Source organism: Ornithorhynchus anatinus, chromosome 7, assembly GCF_004115215.2.
Source record: "Ornithorhynchus anatinus isolate Pmale09 chromosome 7, mOrnAna1.pri.v4, whole genome shotgun sequence".
Lineage (NCBI taxonomy): Eukaryota > Metazoa > Chordata > Mammalia > Monotremata > Ornithorhynchidae > Ornithorhynchus > Ornithorhynchus anatinus.
Genome location: NC_041734.1, coordinates 21,571,723 through 21,584,398, shown reverse-complemented (window position 1 = coordinate 21,584,398; position 12,676 = coordinate 21,571,723). Strand labels below are relative to the sequence as shown.

Sequence of the window (12,676 nt, the reverse complement as noted above, 5' to 3'; positions counted from 1 at the left end):
GGAACCAAGCTCTATTTTAAGCGCTGGGGAATAATGCCAGGACCGGCCCAGGTGGCGGGGAGGTGCGGGGAAAGGCGGCCGGGACCGAGATCGGGACCGTCCCCCCGATGCCGAGTCCCTGCCCTTCGCCCAGTAGCCCGGGGAATCATCATCATCATCATCATCATCATCATGATAGTATTATTTGTTAAGCGCTTACTAAGTGCCAAGCACTCTTCTAAGCCCCGGGGATGCTGCCAGAACCGGTCCGGGTGGCGGAGAGGTGCGGGGAAAGGAGGCAGGGCCCGGGACCGTCCCCCCGACGCCGATTCCCTTGCCCTTCGCCCAGTAGCTCGGGGAATCATAATAATTATAATGATAATAATAATAATAATAATGGTATTTGTTAAGCGCTTACTAGGTGCCGAGCACTCTTCTAAGCGCTGGGGATGCTGCCAGGACCGACCTGGGTGGCGGGGAGATGCGGGGAAAGGCGGCCGGGATCGGGACGGACGTCCCCCCCGACGCGATTTCCCTGCTCTTCGCCCAGTAGCCCGGGGAATCATAATAATATAACGATAGTATTCGTTAAGCGCTTACTAGGTGCCAAGCTCTGTTCTAAGCGCTGGGGCAAATATAAGGTCATCAGCTTGTCCCACGTGGGGCTCACGGTCTTATCCCCCCGTCACCCCCCCCCATTTTACAGATGAGGGAACTGAGGCCCAGAGAAGGGAAGTGTCTTGTCCAAGGTCACACGGCAGACAAGTGGCGGAGCCGGGATTAGAACCCACATCCTCTGACTCCCAAGCCCCGGGTCTTGCCACTAAGGGACGTTGGGAAGGGAGGGGAGCGCTTCGCAAATAGCGTCCTTCGGAGAGTCGTCTCCCTGGGGGTCCGTGGAGGCGGGAGGGGCTGTCGGGTCCCGGGCCCTTCTCCTCCTGGTTCGCCGGGTGCAAGGACGAGGGCGTTCTCCAAGGACCTCCCTAATCCCCCCCGATGCCCCCCAAGGAGACCGCTCGCCAAATGACGGAGCGCAGCGTTGGGCCCAGTCCCACTCCCGGCCGAGGCCCGGGACTAAAAATCCGGAGCCAGAGCCGCCAGGCCGCGGCAAGAGGGGAGGGGGCATCGCTCCTCGTCCGGCCCTCGGCTCCCGACCAGGGCATCCCCTGCTCTAAGGCGGCCCCGGGGGGGATCCCCAGAAGCTCGGGGGTGGGGGGCACCGAGCCCGGCCAGGACGGCTGTTGCCGGATACCTCCAGGATGCCAGGTCGGAGAGCCAGCTCGGCCGAGGCCCCCGTAGAGTCCTCCCCGCCGAAATCCGAGGGCCGAGCCGCCAGAGGCCCATGCGGTCACTCTTCCCACCTCCCCTTCCCCCCTTTCATCCCCTCCCCGGCCCAGGCCGCTTCTCCGCCCTCGCCCCGAGGAACTTGCCCGTGGGCTTGAACTCGGTCCCCGGGTCTCCAAATTGTCCCCAAGGCCGGTGACCGGAGGCGCCCGGAGTCCCGCCTAGGCGGGCCGTTTCCAGACCGAAATCTAGAAGACAATTCTTGAGACAAAGGGGAAAGGCCAACCCCTCCTCCCCCCACCCGAAAAACCCAAAATCTCTAGTCAACAGTCTCTGGGGCCGATCGCGGCTCGCCGTGGAGCTGCGCAGCGCTTCCCGGAGGGTTGTGCGTGGGGCCGGAGTGTCCCAGGGACACGGCGGAGAATTTCCGCGAGCCGGAGCCGGGATTTGGGATCGCCTCTCCCCGCTTTTGCTTTTCCTCCCCCGAATCACAAGCCCGGGGCCTTCGCCTGCCCGGGGCTTAGATCCGGGCGGCGTTGGAGGAGCCAGTCCGGGGGGGGGGGGGGGGGGGGGGGGCGGAGGGACCGGACCCCCCGCTTCACAACCGGGGCTCGGACGAGGTGGTGGGGGGGGGGGAGGGGACATAGGTGGCTCGTTTGACTCTGTCTCCCCCGCCCCCTCCCCAGATCTGCTGGACGATCTGTCCGAGAGCCGGGAGTGCGTCAACTGTGGCTCCATTCAGACCCCGCTGTGGCGGAGGGACGGGACGGGCCACTACCTATGCAACGCCTGCGGCTTGTACAGCAAGATGAACGGCCTCAGCCGGCCTCTCATCAAACCCCAAAAGCGAGTGGTGAGTGCGGTCCCCCTTTCCCGCCCGCCCCCCAGCCCCAAACCAACAGGCCCAGGGAGCCCCCTGCAAAACCAACCCCGCGCCCTGGGCAAATTCGGTCAGCGGGACCAAAGTGGGGAAGGGACGTTTGCCCCTCTCCCGGTTGGGGGGTGGCATAGGGGTCCCTTTTACACCCTCTTAAACCGGGACCTGCAGTCGATCTGCGCCCCGCAGACGTCTATTTTCCTCCTCCCATTCTCCCTGCCTCCATTTTTTTTTTTGCGGGGAGGGGTGCCTTGGGCGGGAGGAGGGAGACACGACGACGGCTTTTGCCGCTGGAGAACGTTTAAAGTCAAAGCCTTTCCCGCTGGCCGCTAGACTGCCCTTTAGCTAATTTATTTAATTGTTCGACGCTAATTAGCAGGAACAAATGAAACCCGTGTTGTTTGTGTTAAGTAGATTAGAGGGATGTTGCATCACAATTTCAAGTCTGACACCTGAAAGAGAAGCGGCTGTGGGGTTTGCCTTTTTGGTCAGGAAAAGGCAGGACTGGGGCTTGGGCCTGCGGGGGGTTGGAGGGGACAGGGCCGGAGGGTCAGAGGTCCGAGCGGTAACTGGGTCCCATCGGCTTATCCTGTATCGACTCCAGTTCTCCGTACAGTGCTTGGCACAGAGTAAGGGTTTAACAGAGAACGCGATTATTATTATTACTATTATGACTCGGATGGCACTGCCGTTCCCTGCGCGGCACATTCCTGGTTTGATGAGCTTCTGGTAATTTACGAGGACATTTCATTGTGGCTCATACGGGAAAACTGAAAGGTGGGGAGGTGGTTTGTTTGTCTTTCCGGAAGGCCATATTCTCTTCTTGTTTAGGGGGATGGGGGGAAAAATAACCAAACAGATCAGGGTATCCAGAAGAGAACTTGGAGTGGGCAAGGGTTCACCACCACACCCAGGAATGCAGGACTATTGCGAGCGAGTGGAAGAAATGGAGGGAAAAATGCGGGCGGCCCAAAGCACCCAGGGGTGACTCCCGGGCAGGTGATTTTGTACTATCCAAAGTCACCCGGTCCACCCTGGACCCACCCCGAGGGCGTGGCCCCCAGAATTGCTGTCATTTTCACGGGGAGGTGGGGGGGGGGACACACTATTTATGATCCCGGCGGACTTGGGATGGGGGCACGCTTCCGAAAACGCAAGGTTTTCTGAGCCTCCAGGACATAACCGGTTACTGTGCATGTGAAGTTGCAAAATAGGAGATTTATGGTGTAACTCGAATTCCTCGTTAGTGATGAATGTAACAGAGATCACTTGTTACAAGGGACTTTTATAACCCGGTCACCTTCATTTCACATGTTTATGGGGACTGACTTCACTCATGATGTATAGCCCATAGTCGTAAAGTTCTTTGTAACCCTGGCAATTTCTGATACACGCTTGCTTCATAGACGCTCCAAACTCGACTGAAAAGTGCCATAAATGGCTTGTTTATTCTAGAGACTTCGCTGCCGCACACACCGGGTTTCTGACTTCCTTGCGAATTCAACGAGAGGGAGCCCATGCTCCCTCACCAGTAAACACCCCACGGTTTCTCAACTCGAGGGGGAAAAAAAAATCCCCGCTAGGCTAGGCGAAAGGTTCGTTTCCTCCGAAAGGCATTATCTCTGTCCAGTTGGAACATTCCACTCTGAAGACCGACGTGATGTCTTCTCTCGCATCGAAAACGGTCATTTTCCAACGGGATGTTCCAGACCGTACTGAAAGTTCTTAAATTCCTTTTGCTTTTTCTGGTGAATCTGGAAAAGAAAGAACGACTGTGCACTATCCAATTTGTATTTGTCAAATTTGCCTGTAAACTCCTTCCGGGAACAGCGTGGCTACTGGAATCGGAATCCTCTGTTCTGTAGGACGGGAGAGGATTGCTTTCTCAGCTCGTGGAAGGAAGCGAAACATTTCAGAGGGCTTGCACCAAGTTGAGTTTTAGGACCTTTAGGGAATTCAGCTTACATTTTTCCAACATATTTCTACCAGGGAATGATTTATATGGTTGCAAATCTACAACACGGCTTGAAAAGAAAGATGAAATGGAATCTTAAGAAACATCTCATGGCTTGAAATCTTCCTGGCTTTTTTTTTTTTTCAAGTTTGGAACTTTGGGCAGGTTTTTTGACTGCTGCAGTGAAATCAATTCTAGGCAATTGTTCTCCTACAGCAGTGTTGATGAAAGCAGTCGCCCTCCTGGCTCCTGTATCTGGTCACTCGCAGTGTCCAGACAGTGTGTTTTATAGTTTGTTATGGCTCCCGTCACCTCGTCGACGGAGATAGCGGGAGACATGGGTATCTCAGTGACGAAGCCGTTCGATGACGTATATAGTATTTCATTTTCTGATGTTAGAGACACCCCCCCCCCCATCCCGCCCCCCAGATCAAGCTAGGTCCAGGTTCAGAAAATGAGCCTAAACGGTGTCATGCTTTCTTCCCCTTTGGAGTCCCCGTCTACAAGTGGGCGGTCAGCGGGGATAATCGTGAAGACCGCTGGCTCCACAGTCCCAACTCTCTGTCCAGATGCCTCAGAAACTGACGTGGCCCTCTCTGTACTGCAAACCACAGAACCCAACCCCCGGTTTCCAACGTCTCGTCCCCCCCTACTCCCTAGCCGTCGGCAGCGACAGAGCCAGGGTTGCATTTCCCAAGCGGGGTTCAACCCGGTGGGCCGGGACCGACTTTTAAATGCCGTCCTCCCCGGGGCCCGTCCGAACCAGGATCATTCTCATTATGCAGGTCCTCAGTCTATAGCTGTGAGCCCTGGAGATTTCAGTCTGTCAGGGGACCGTCCCGTTGCGTTTGCAGCGACTTAACTGAGCGGCTTCAGGCTTACAGGTGGGCCAGCAGTGTGGCACGAGGAGGGAGAATGAAATTTCTTTTAAAGTCTGCGTCCCTGTGCTCATTTCTAGCCTTCGTCGCGGCGGCTTGGCTTGTCCTGTGCCAACTGCCACACCTCCACCACCACCCTGTGGCGTCGGAATGCAGAGGGAGAACCGGTGTGCAACGCATGCGGGCTGTACATGAAGCTCCACGGGGTAGGCGGGGGAATGTCCTGGCTGGGTCCCTTCCTTCCGGAACCTGGGTTTTGAGAGGACGGTCAATAGCCGGTCAGCTGCGGCCTTGCAGACGAGCGTTCCGAATACAGTTGACTATCGAATCGCCATTCTTCCTCCCCCCGTTACACTTTCTCCGCAGGGAAAGGCAGGATGACTTAAATCGCCTGGCTGGATTTTTCCCATCTATGTGCTTTGGACCAGGGAAGGCTGTGCACCGGAGCTGGGAGCACACGTAGATTCCTCTCCCCGCTCACCAGCCCGGATGCCTTTTCTTCTTTTCTTCTGCAAGCTTAGTACAGAGCCAGTTAAATAGAGTTGCAAACCCTATGAGGAGAATTTATCCCAACCAGGTCCTGCGTAGCCTAGAAAACACCACACCTGAAAGGTGATTTTTTTTCCTCTTTAGAAAGAAATTTTGTCGGCCGAGGGATTATTGAAAAGAATAGATACGGAGGGAGCATGTTAGAAAAACGCTGGTAATACATTCATTTCTGGTTTTGAAATGAACGCGTTACGGATCAACAGGGGAAAGAAACTTCAAGCCTCGTCCCCTTGAAACCCCTGTTGTCTTTACCGAGAATTGAACGTCAAAACGTTGCCCAGAGACGTTCGGGAGGCACAGCGCAGAAACGTGGCTCGAGATGCAGCTCGATTTCATTCGGATGCCCGGTGTGCCAAACTTTAGAGTCTGAGTAGAATGCATCTCTTTTCAGGTCCCTCGGCCGCTCGCTATGAAAAAGGAGGGGATCCAGACCAGGAAGCGGAAACCGAAAAACATAAACAAGGCCAAGTCGTGCTCGGGTGAGTCCAGAGCGGGAGTGTGGTTCGGAAGCCCTCTGCCCCCCCGACCCCGGAGACAGAACCCGCTTTAAAGCCTGAACCATCGTCGTTTCAGGGCCCGGCAACAGTGCGGTCCCGATGACCCCGACGTCCACATCTTCAACCAATTCAGATGACTGCAGCAAAAACGCATCTCCCACCACGCAGACCGCAGCCTCGGGGGTGAGTGAGATAGCCTCGCATCTCCCCTGGGAGCAAGCGGGTCGCTGTTTGATGTTATCTCGACTTTTATCTGGTGGTCCCATCGTCTGAACCAACAGTTCGGTTTTGTTAGCTGAGGCCAAGGAACGGCTTTTGTTGGAAATTACATTGAAATGTCAACAGAACGGCAAACCTAAGTACTTTACAGAGCTCTTCATTAAGATCCGTATCATTTTATGGTTAAAATGAGTTCGTAGAGCGTAAAGGATTTGATTTCCAAGGTTTCTTTCAAGAAATGACTGCAGGAGGCTTCCCTTCTCCTGTCCCATCAGCGGACACTTCAGTCCCAGATCTGCAAAAAAGATCCATTTGGAGGCCATGAAAGTAGTCTCGCTTTTATTAAGCTCATGTTCATTGTAAGGCAGGGCTCGACTCCGGGGCCAAGCTTACTAAAGGGTCAAATTCACGGCTGCCTGCTCCTGGATCTCTGGGTGGCTACCTCCCTCGGGTTAAATTCATCTTCAAATGAAAATTCTCCCCGTACAGCTTTAACCGTTCCCTTAGCGGTTGAAAAACAAACAGCCAAAACCCCATGTTGCTTAAAATGGTTTGATAGTGTGTTTCAGCGTTCATGCGCCCGAATTCCTTCCCATTGTTCACTCCTGAAAAATGCAGTTTCACTTTAAAAGTTCCAGTTGGTTTTGTTGTATGTGGACGGCAGTCAGGGTGTTTGTTGGTTTAGCCAGCAAAACTGGACTTTGGCAAGGACTGTTGCTTGCACGAGTTGGAGCAGGGTAGTTTCCAGGGAAGATACTGATTTATTACTTGGGGATCTCAAATGTGGTGGTGAACAATATTGAAAAGAAGCAAAGATGGGGAACTTCTTCCAGACCGCGGCCGCCTTTATAGACCAGGCTGACCGAGCTTCGATGAGCTAGATACGAATCCAGCCGTTTCCTGCTTTATCGGGTTGCCCTGAGGGGGAGGCTTGGGGCTTGACTGATCCAGATCCGTTGTCTTTTAGACCTGCGGTGGTCAGAATTTCACTCCGAGCCGTGCCTGCCTTGCGTCAGTCCCTCCGTGGCCGGGTGGGGGGTTTGTGCAGGTTTTTGCGCTGGAGGGACTGGAGTCAGCTCGTTGTGGGGCGGGAATGTGTCTGTTGATTGCGGTGGTGTCCACTCCCCAGCGCTTAATACACTGGTCTGCACACAATAAGCGCTCAATAAATACAGTTGACGGACCGACTGACTGACGGGGACAGGTTTGACCCCCGGGGATGAGGCAGAGGCTCTTTTGAGTGATTTCGCTAGGGTTTCCTCGGGTCTGGGCGGGCAGTGTGGCTGGGCAGGGCCGGAGGCGGGAGGGAAGGGCCGCGGCCTTGGATGGGGCTGGAATTCCCCCCTGCAGACCCACGGTCCTGAGGCAAATGACGTGGTCACCTGGGCTGCAGGAAGCTTGGCCGCTGCCCGCCGCTCTGGCGGCTCAGCCGGCTGGCCTGTCTGGAGGAGAGGTCAGCTTTCTGCACCCGGCCAGGAGCGGCAAGATCTATGAACGAGCGAGGGGCAGGAAGGCTGGAGAGTTCGTAGTCCAGCTCTCCTAATAATAATAATGATAACGATGGTATTTGTTAAGCACTCTGTGCCAGGCACTGTACGAAGCGCTGAGGCGAATACACTTGGGGTTCAAAGTCTTAATCCTCATTTTACAAATGAGGTAATTGAGGCCCAGAGAAGTGAAGTGACTCACCCAAGGTCACACAGCAGACAAGTGGCAGAGCCGGAACTAGAACCCAGTTCCTTCTGACTCCGAGGCCCGTGCTCCTCCCGGGCCCGTGCTCTGATCCACTAGGCCACACTGCTTCTCTCCTGAATTCTCGTGGGCTGCAGCTGCCAGCCTGTTCTGGCTTAAGTCTGCCACTTGCGGGCCCAGGCCTACCCCTCCACAGTTGTTCACTGCGGAGGCCCGATGCAGGGGTTATAATGAGGGAGGTGGGCACGCTCCGGCCGTGAACCGGGCTGCCGAAACGTTTCCCTAGAGCCAAATCACTTGTGGCAGGGCCGAAATGCAGCTTGGGAAAAGGTCACGCTCAGCCCGGAGGGGCAGAGAGCCCACCCTCAGATCCCCCGGAGCGGATCATGAACAGTTGCAATCGGAGAGTCTGGGCGCTGTGGAGGGGATGGGGGTAGGGAGGCAAGGCCAAACGTGACCTCTGGGCCCCAGGGTCCCTGACCTCAGGAAGAGAGACTTCTAGATTTGGTCTTCTGATGGCTTGAATTTGTGGAGGCCGGAAGAGGGTGGCTACCTGTGGAGAGAGCTGGGGGAGCCGGGCAGGGTACTTGCTTTCTGGTCCTAGGATCTGTCCCCCTTGACTCTCCACCTGGTGCGGGTGGAGCTGGTCGCTGGCCACCCTGTGGACTGGCGGGCAGGCTGAGGGGTGGGCCGATAGGTGGGCAGACAGGCAGGCTGACAGGCAGAATGGGCGGGCTGATGGGAGGACTGATGGATAGGCTGATGTGCAGGTGGATGGGTGGGCTGACGGGTGGATGGGTGGGCTGACGGGTGGATGGGTGATCCGACAGGTGGGCCGGCGTGAGGGCTGAGGGGTGGGTCGGTGGGTGGGCGGGCTGATGGGCAGGGCTTCTGGGTGGGTTGCCAGTCCGCCTGGGTGAAATCCACCAGCTGGAAGTGGTTGCCTTTCTTTTTTCCAGTAGAGTGGAGCATGGGGATGTAGGGTCACAGAGTCCAGGGTGAAGATGGGCTCAGTCTAAGCAGGAGCGAGGAGAAGTGCGGTGCTGGGTCCAATAAGACAGCTGTGGCCCGACTGACTGGTATTGCTCCTTCCGCAGGGGGGGAAGCAGGGAGAAGTGGTAGAACAGGGTAGGGCGAGTCCAGGTTTTTGGTTCTGATTGAACATAACGATCTGCAGATGCAGAAGCACCCAGTTCAATCCCAGCTTCTAACTTACCCAGGCAAGGCCCCTCTCTCTAATCAAACCGGACCATGTCACCAAAAGCAACTCCTCACTTTCCCTCCTAAGCCCTCCCCTCCTCCCACCTACCCCATCTCCACTGAAAACTCCATCTCCCTCCCGGTGACGGAAGCTCACAACCTGGGTATTACCCTAGACTCCTCGCTGTCATTTTGGGCTCACGTCCACTCTATTCCTGATCTTTCCTCATGTCGTTTCACAGACCCACCTCTCCCTCTCACCCAGAGAGAGACCACCCTGGTTCTAAAGATCGACAGATCACGATTGGGACTTTGGATCAGTTTCCCCATCGGTCTCCACCTGCAGCCTCTCCCCTTCTTCGGTCCATATTCCAAGCTGCTGCCCAGACCATCTTCCCGAAATGTCACTTGACACAGGACTTCCCACTCCTCAAAACCCCTCTGAATACTGCCCGTCTCCTTGTGCGTAAGCAAAGTCTCCTTAACTAGTGGATTGAGGACTCCTCCAGCAGCTTTCTCCACCTGACTTCTCTCTCCTTCTACTACTCTTCCCATGCTCTTTGCTTACTCCCAAGTCCACCTCCTCACTGTAGCCTGCTCATCTCATGCCCCTGCTGATTTCCCAAGCTCTAAGTACAGGGCATTGCGTTCAGTATGAGCTCAATAAATACCATTCTTCTATTACTATTGCCCCCTGCATCCCATCCCAAACATTCTGGGCTGGGGAAAGATTCCCGGAAGGTAAAGCAACTCCATCTTGGGTGTCCATGGTCCCATAAACCAAGAAAGAACGGGATAAGGCCCTTCGGGAGATGGGTCACAGAGTTGGGAGGGCACCGACAGAATGTCCCATCCAGCCCGGAATGGCACCACGAGAATGTCCCGTCCAGCCCTAAATGCTGGTGTGTCCTTCTGCTATGGCTTGAAAGAGGCACAGATGCTCAGAGGGCCCGGGGAAGGAACCCTAAGATTTTGGAGCAAATGAGGGGACCCCAGGGATCCTCACAGAGAAACAGTCTAAGTCCAGGTGAACTTAGTCAAATGATGCAAAATGAGGCTCATGTTGCCATTACATTATGCTGAGCGCTTGGCCTCTGTATCTGGGCTGCTGCCCTCTCCCTTCCCGGGCCTTGCTAACCTCTCTTTGCCTCTGTGTTTGCTGTATCTGTTTATTGTTATATTGTAGTCTCCCAAGCGCTTAGTACACTGCTCTGCTCACAGTAAGCTCTCAATAAATACGACTGACTGATTGGAATAGTCAGGGCAGTGTTCTGGGATATTAGGGCTGGACCTGCCCCTGGAAGAAGGCCAGGGTGGGCAATCCCGGCTCTCCAGAAGGTCCACTGTCGAAGTTGGCGGCTGTGGGGCCGGGCGTGGGCATTACTGTGAGCTTGGAGGTGGGGCTGGCAACCTGCGGCTCGGTGGTGGAGCTGACGGCCTGGGTCTCGGGGGCTGGCTGGAGGCCTGGAGTTTGGAGGTGGCTGGAAGAACTGGTGGCCTAGGGCTCAATGGTAGGACTCAGTGGTGGGGCTGGTGTAGGAGCCCAGCATCCCCTTCTCTGCCATAAAGATGAGACTGGGTCCTCTGGATTGTAAACGCGCGGTGGGCAGGGAACGTGTCCATTATACTGTCATATTGTACTCTTCTAAGTGTTTAGTAAAGGGCTTTACGTACAGTAAGCACTCAGTAAGTACAACTGACTGACTGGATGGTGGGACTGGTGGCCTGGAGCTCGGTGGTGGAGCTGGTGGCCCAAAGCAAAGTAGCGGAACTCAGTGGCGGGGCTGATGCGGGATCCCAGCGTTCCCTTCTCTGGTTTCTTATCCGATCTCTGGAGGCCAACTGTGCTGGCGTGTCCTGAAAGGGGAGGGAGGAGAACAGGGAAAGGGAAATCTCAGCAGCCAGCTGGGGCCAGGAGCCTCAGGCCTGGGACTGTGTCTGGCCCGGCCTGCCCCCCCGGGGGCCCAGGGTGGACGGCCCAAGGTTTGCCCTGAACTTCCTGTGGGTTTGGAGAGTGTATTTTCCCTCGGAAGGGAGGGGGAGGTCTGAGCTGTAGCCAGCTCCTCGGGGAGAAAGCCAAGAATGGGGCCTCTATTGCTGGCCCCCCCCACCCCCCCGGGTCGCGGCTGCTTGGGCAAGCCGTCTTAGCCGTCTGCTCTTTGGTCCAGTCCCAGCCGAGGGGCGGGTGGGCGGGGATGGGGCTCCTGGAATCAAAGGTGGCCAGAGGGGCAGACCGGGGCAGGTTCGGTTGGGGCTTCCCCAGCCTGGGGCAGGTCGGACATGGCTGAAATCCAAGGAGACAGAACATCCTGATTTTTCCCCTGACTGGTGGGGAAGAAGTGAGTGAGTTTGTGTGTGGGTGTGTGTATGCGAGTGTGCACGCGTGTGCAGAGACTTCTCGGGACATTTTTCACATCTGGGATCTGTGGCTCATCAGGGTCCCCTGGGCACACCCCTGGTGTTACCAGAGTGGACAGGGTGCTGAGCTAGTGTGCTTTTGGGGTTGGGCAGGGACTGGGGGCCAGGAGGGGGCCAGGGGTACAGCCCAAGGGATCAAAGGATCTTGAAGTTGGAAGTCCTTAGATCTTGGCAAGGCAACACCATGAAGCTGGGGCTGATATTTCTACTCTTGTTCCTGGGGGCCTCCTCTCCTCATCCTATTTCTTTTCGCTTCCTCCTTCTTCTTCCCCTCTTCCTCCTCCTCTTCCTTCTCCTCCTCTTTTTTTCTCTGCTTCTCCCCTTCATGCTTCTCCTCTCTTCCTCCTCCAGTTCTTCAATTCTTGCTCCTTCTCCCCCTACATCTCTTCTCCCTCCTCTTCTTTTCCTTCTACTCCTCATTTTCTTCTTTCTCTTCCTCCCCTTCCCCCTTTTTAAATACAAAAAAGTGCAACCTATGCTTTCTAAATAATTGTTTTGCACATTTTCACATTTGGGCACAAGAGAGAAAAACAAGTCCTCCGGGCAGTGGGAAGCTTCCAAATGCCCACGCTATACACTCCCTCTTGCAAGTCCAGAAAACTCAGTTTTCTTTTGTTTTTAATACTCCCCTGCACACCTTCACACACCTGCACACACCCACAGACAAAATATCTGCACACACCTGCACACACCCACACTCACATGCATATGCACACAAACTCATATGGAAGGGTTCTTTGGGAGAAATTCCAGCTATTAGTGTAGGGCCTATGAGCCCTAGACCGGAGAGGAGGTAGCTGGTAGCTAAATAAAGCTCTTTTTGCCTCCTTTAACTTTTTCCTCTCTAACTGCCCTTCCACCACACTCAGGCTATGGCCTCGTGCTTCTGGAGGCCCTTCCCAGGCATCGTGGAAATTTTCCCAGCCTGCAGAGTAGGGGAAGTCTATCCTGGGTCCATGAGCTCTTCACATCTCCAGTCCCATCCTCAGCCCAACAGTACGAGGTGGTCTCCTCTTTGCCCCCCATCCCATCCTCCCACTGACCAGCAGAGAGGTGTCCCAACTTTACTCCCCATTCAGAACAACCAGTCTGAGACAGTGAAGGCAGTGAGATGGTTTTGTGGCACCAG

General features: G+C 55.4%; 1 protein-coding gene across 1 annotated transcript in view; it reads left to right on the top strand.

Annotated features, from left to right (window-relative positions):
* The window catches only part of GATA6 (GATA binding protein 6), a 31,427-nt gene that overhangs the window by 2,797 nt on the left and 15,954 nt on the right, over window positions 1-12,676 (top strand). The window contains exons 3-6 of the mRNA XM_029068865.2: window positions 1,950-2,116; window positions 5,053-5,178; window positions 5,913-6,000; window positions 6,095-6,201. Coding sequence (XP_028924698.1) covers window positions 1,950-2,116; window positions 5,053-5,178; window positions 5,913-6,000; window positions 6,095-6,201 — 488 coding nt within the window. The remainder of the gene's footprint in view (window positions 1-1,949; window positions 2,117-5,052; window positions 5,179-5,912; window positions 6,001-6,094; window positions 6,202-12,676) is intronic.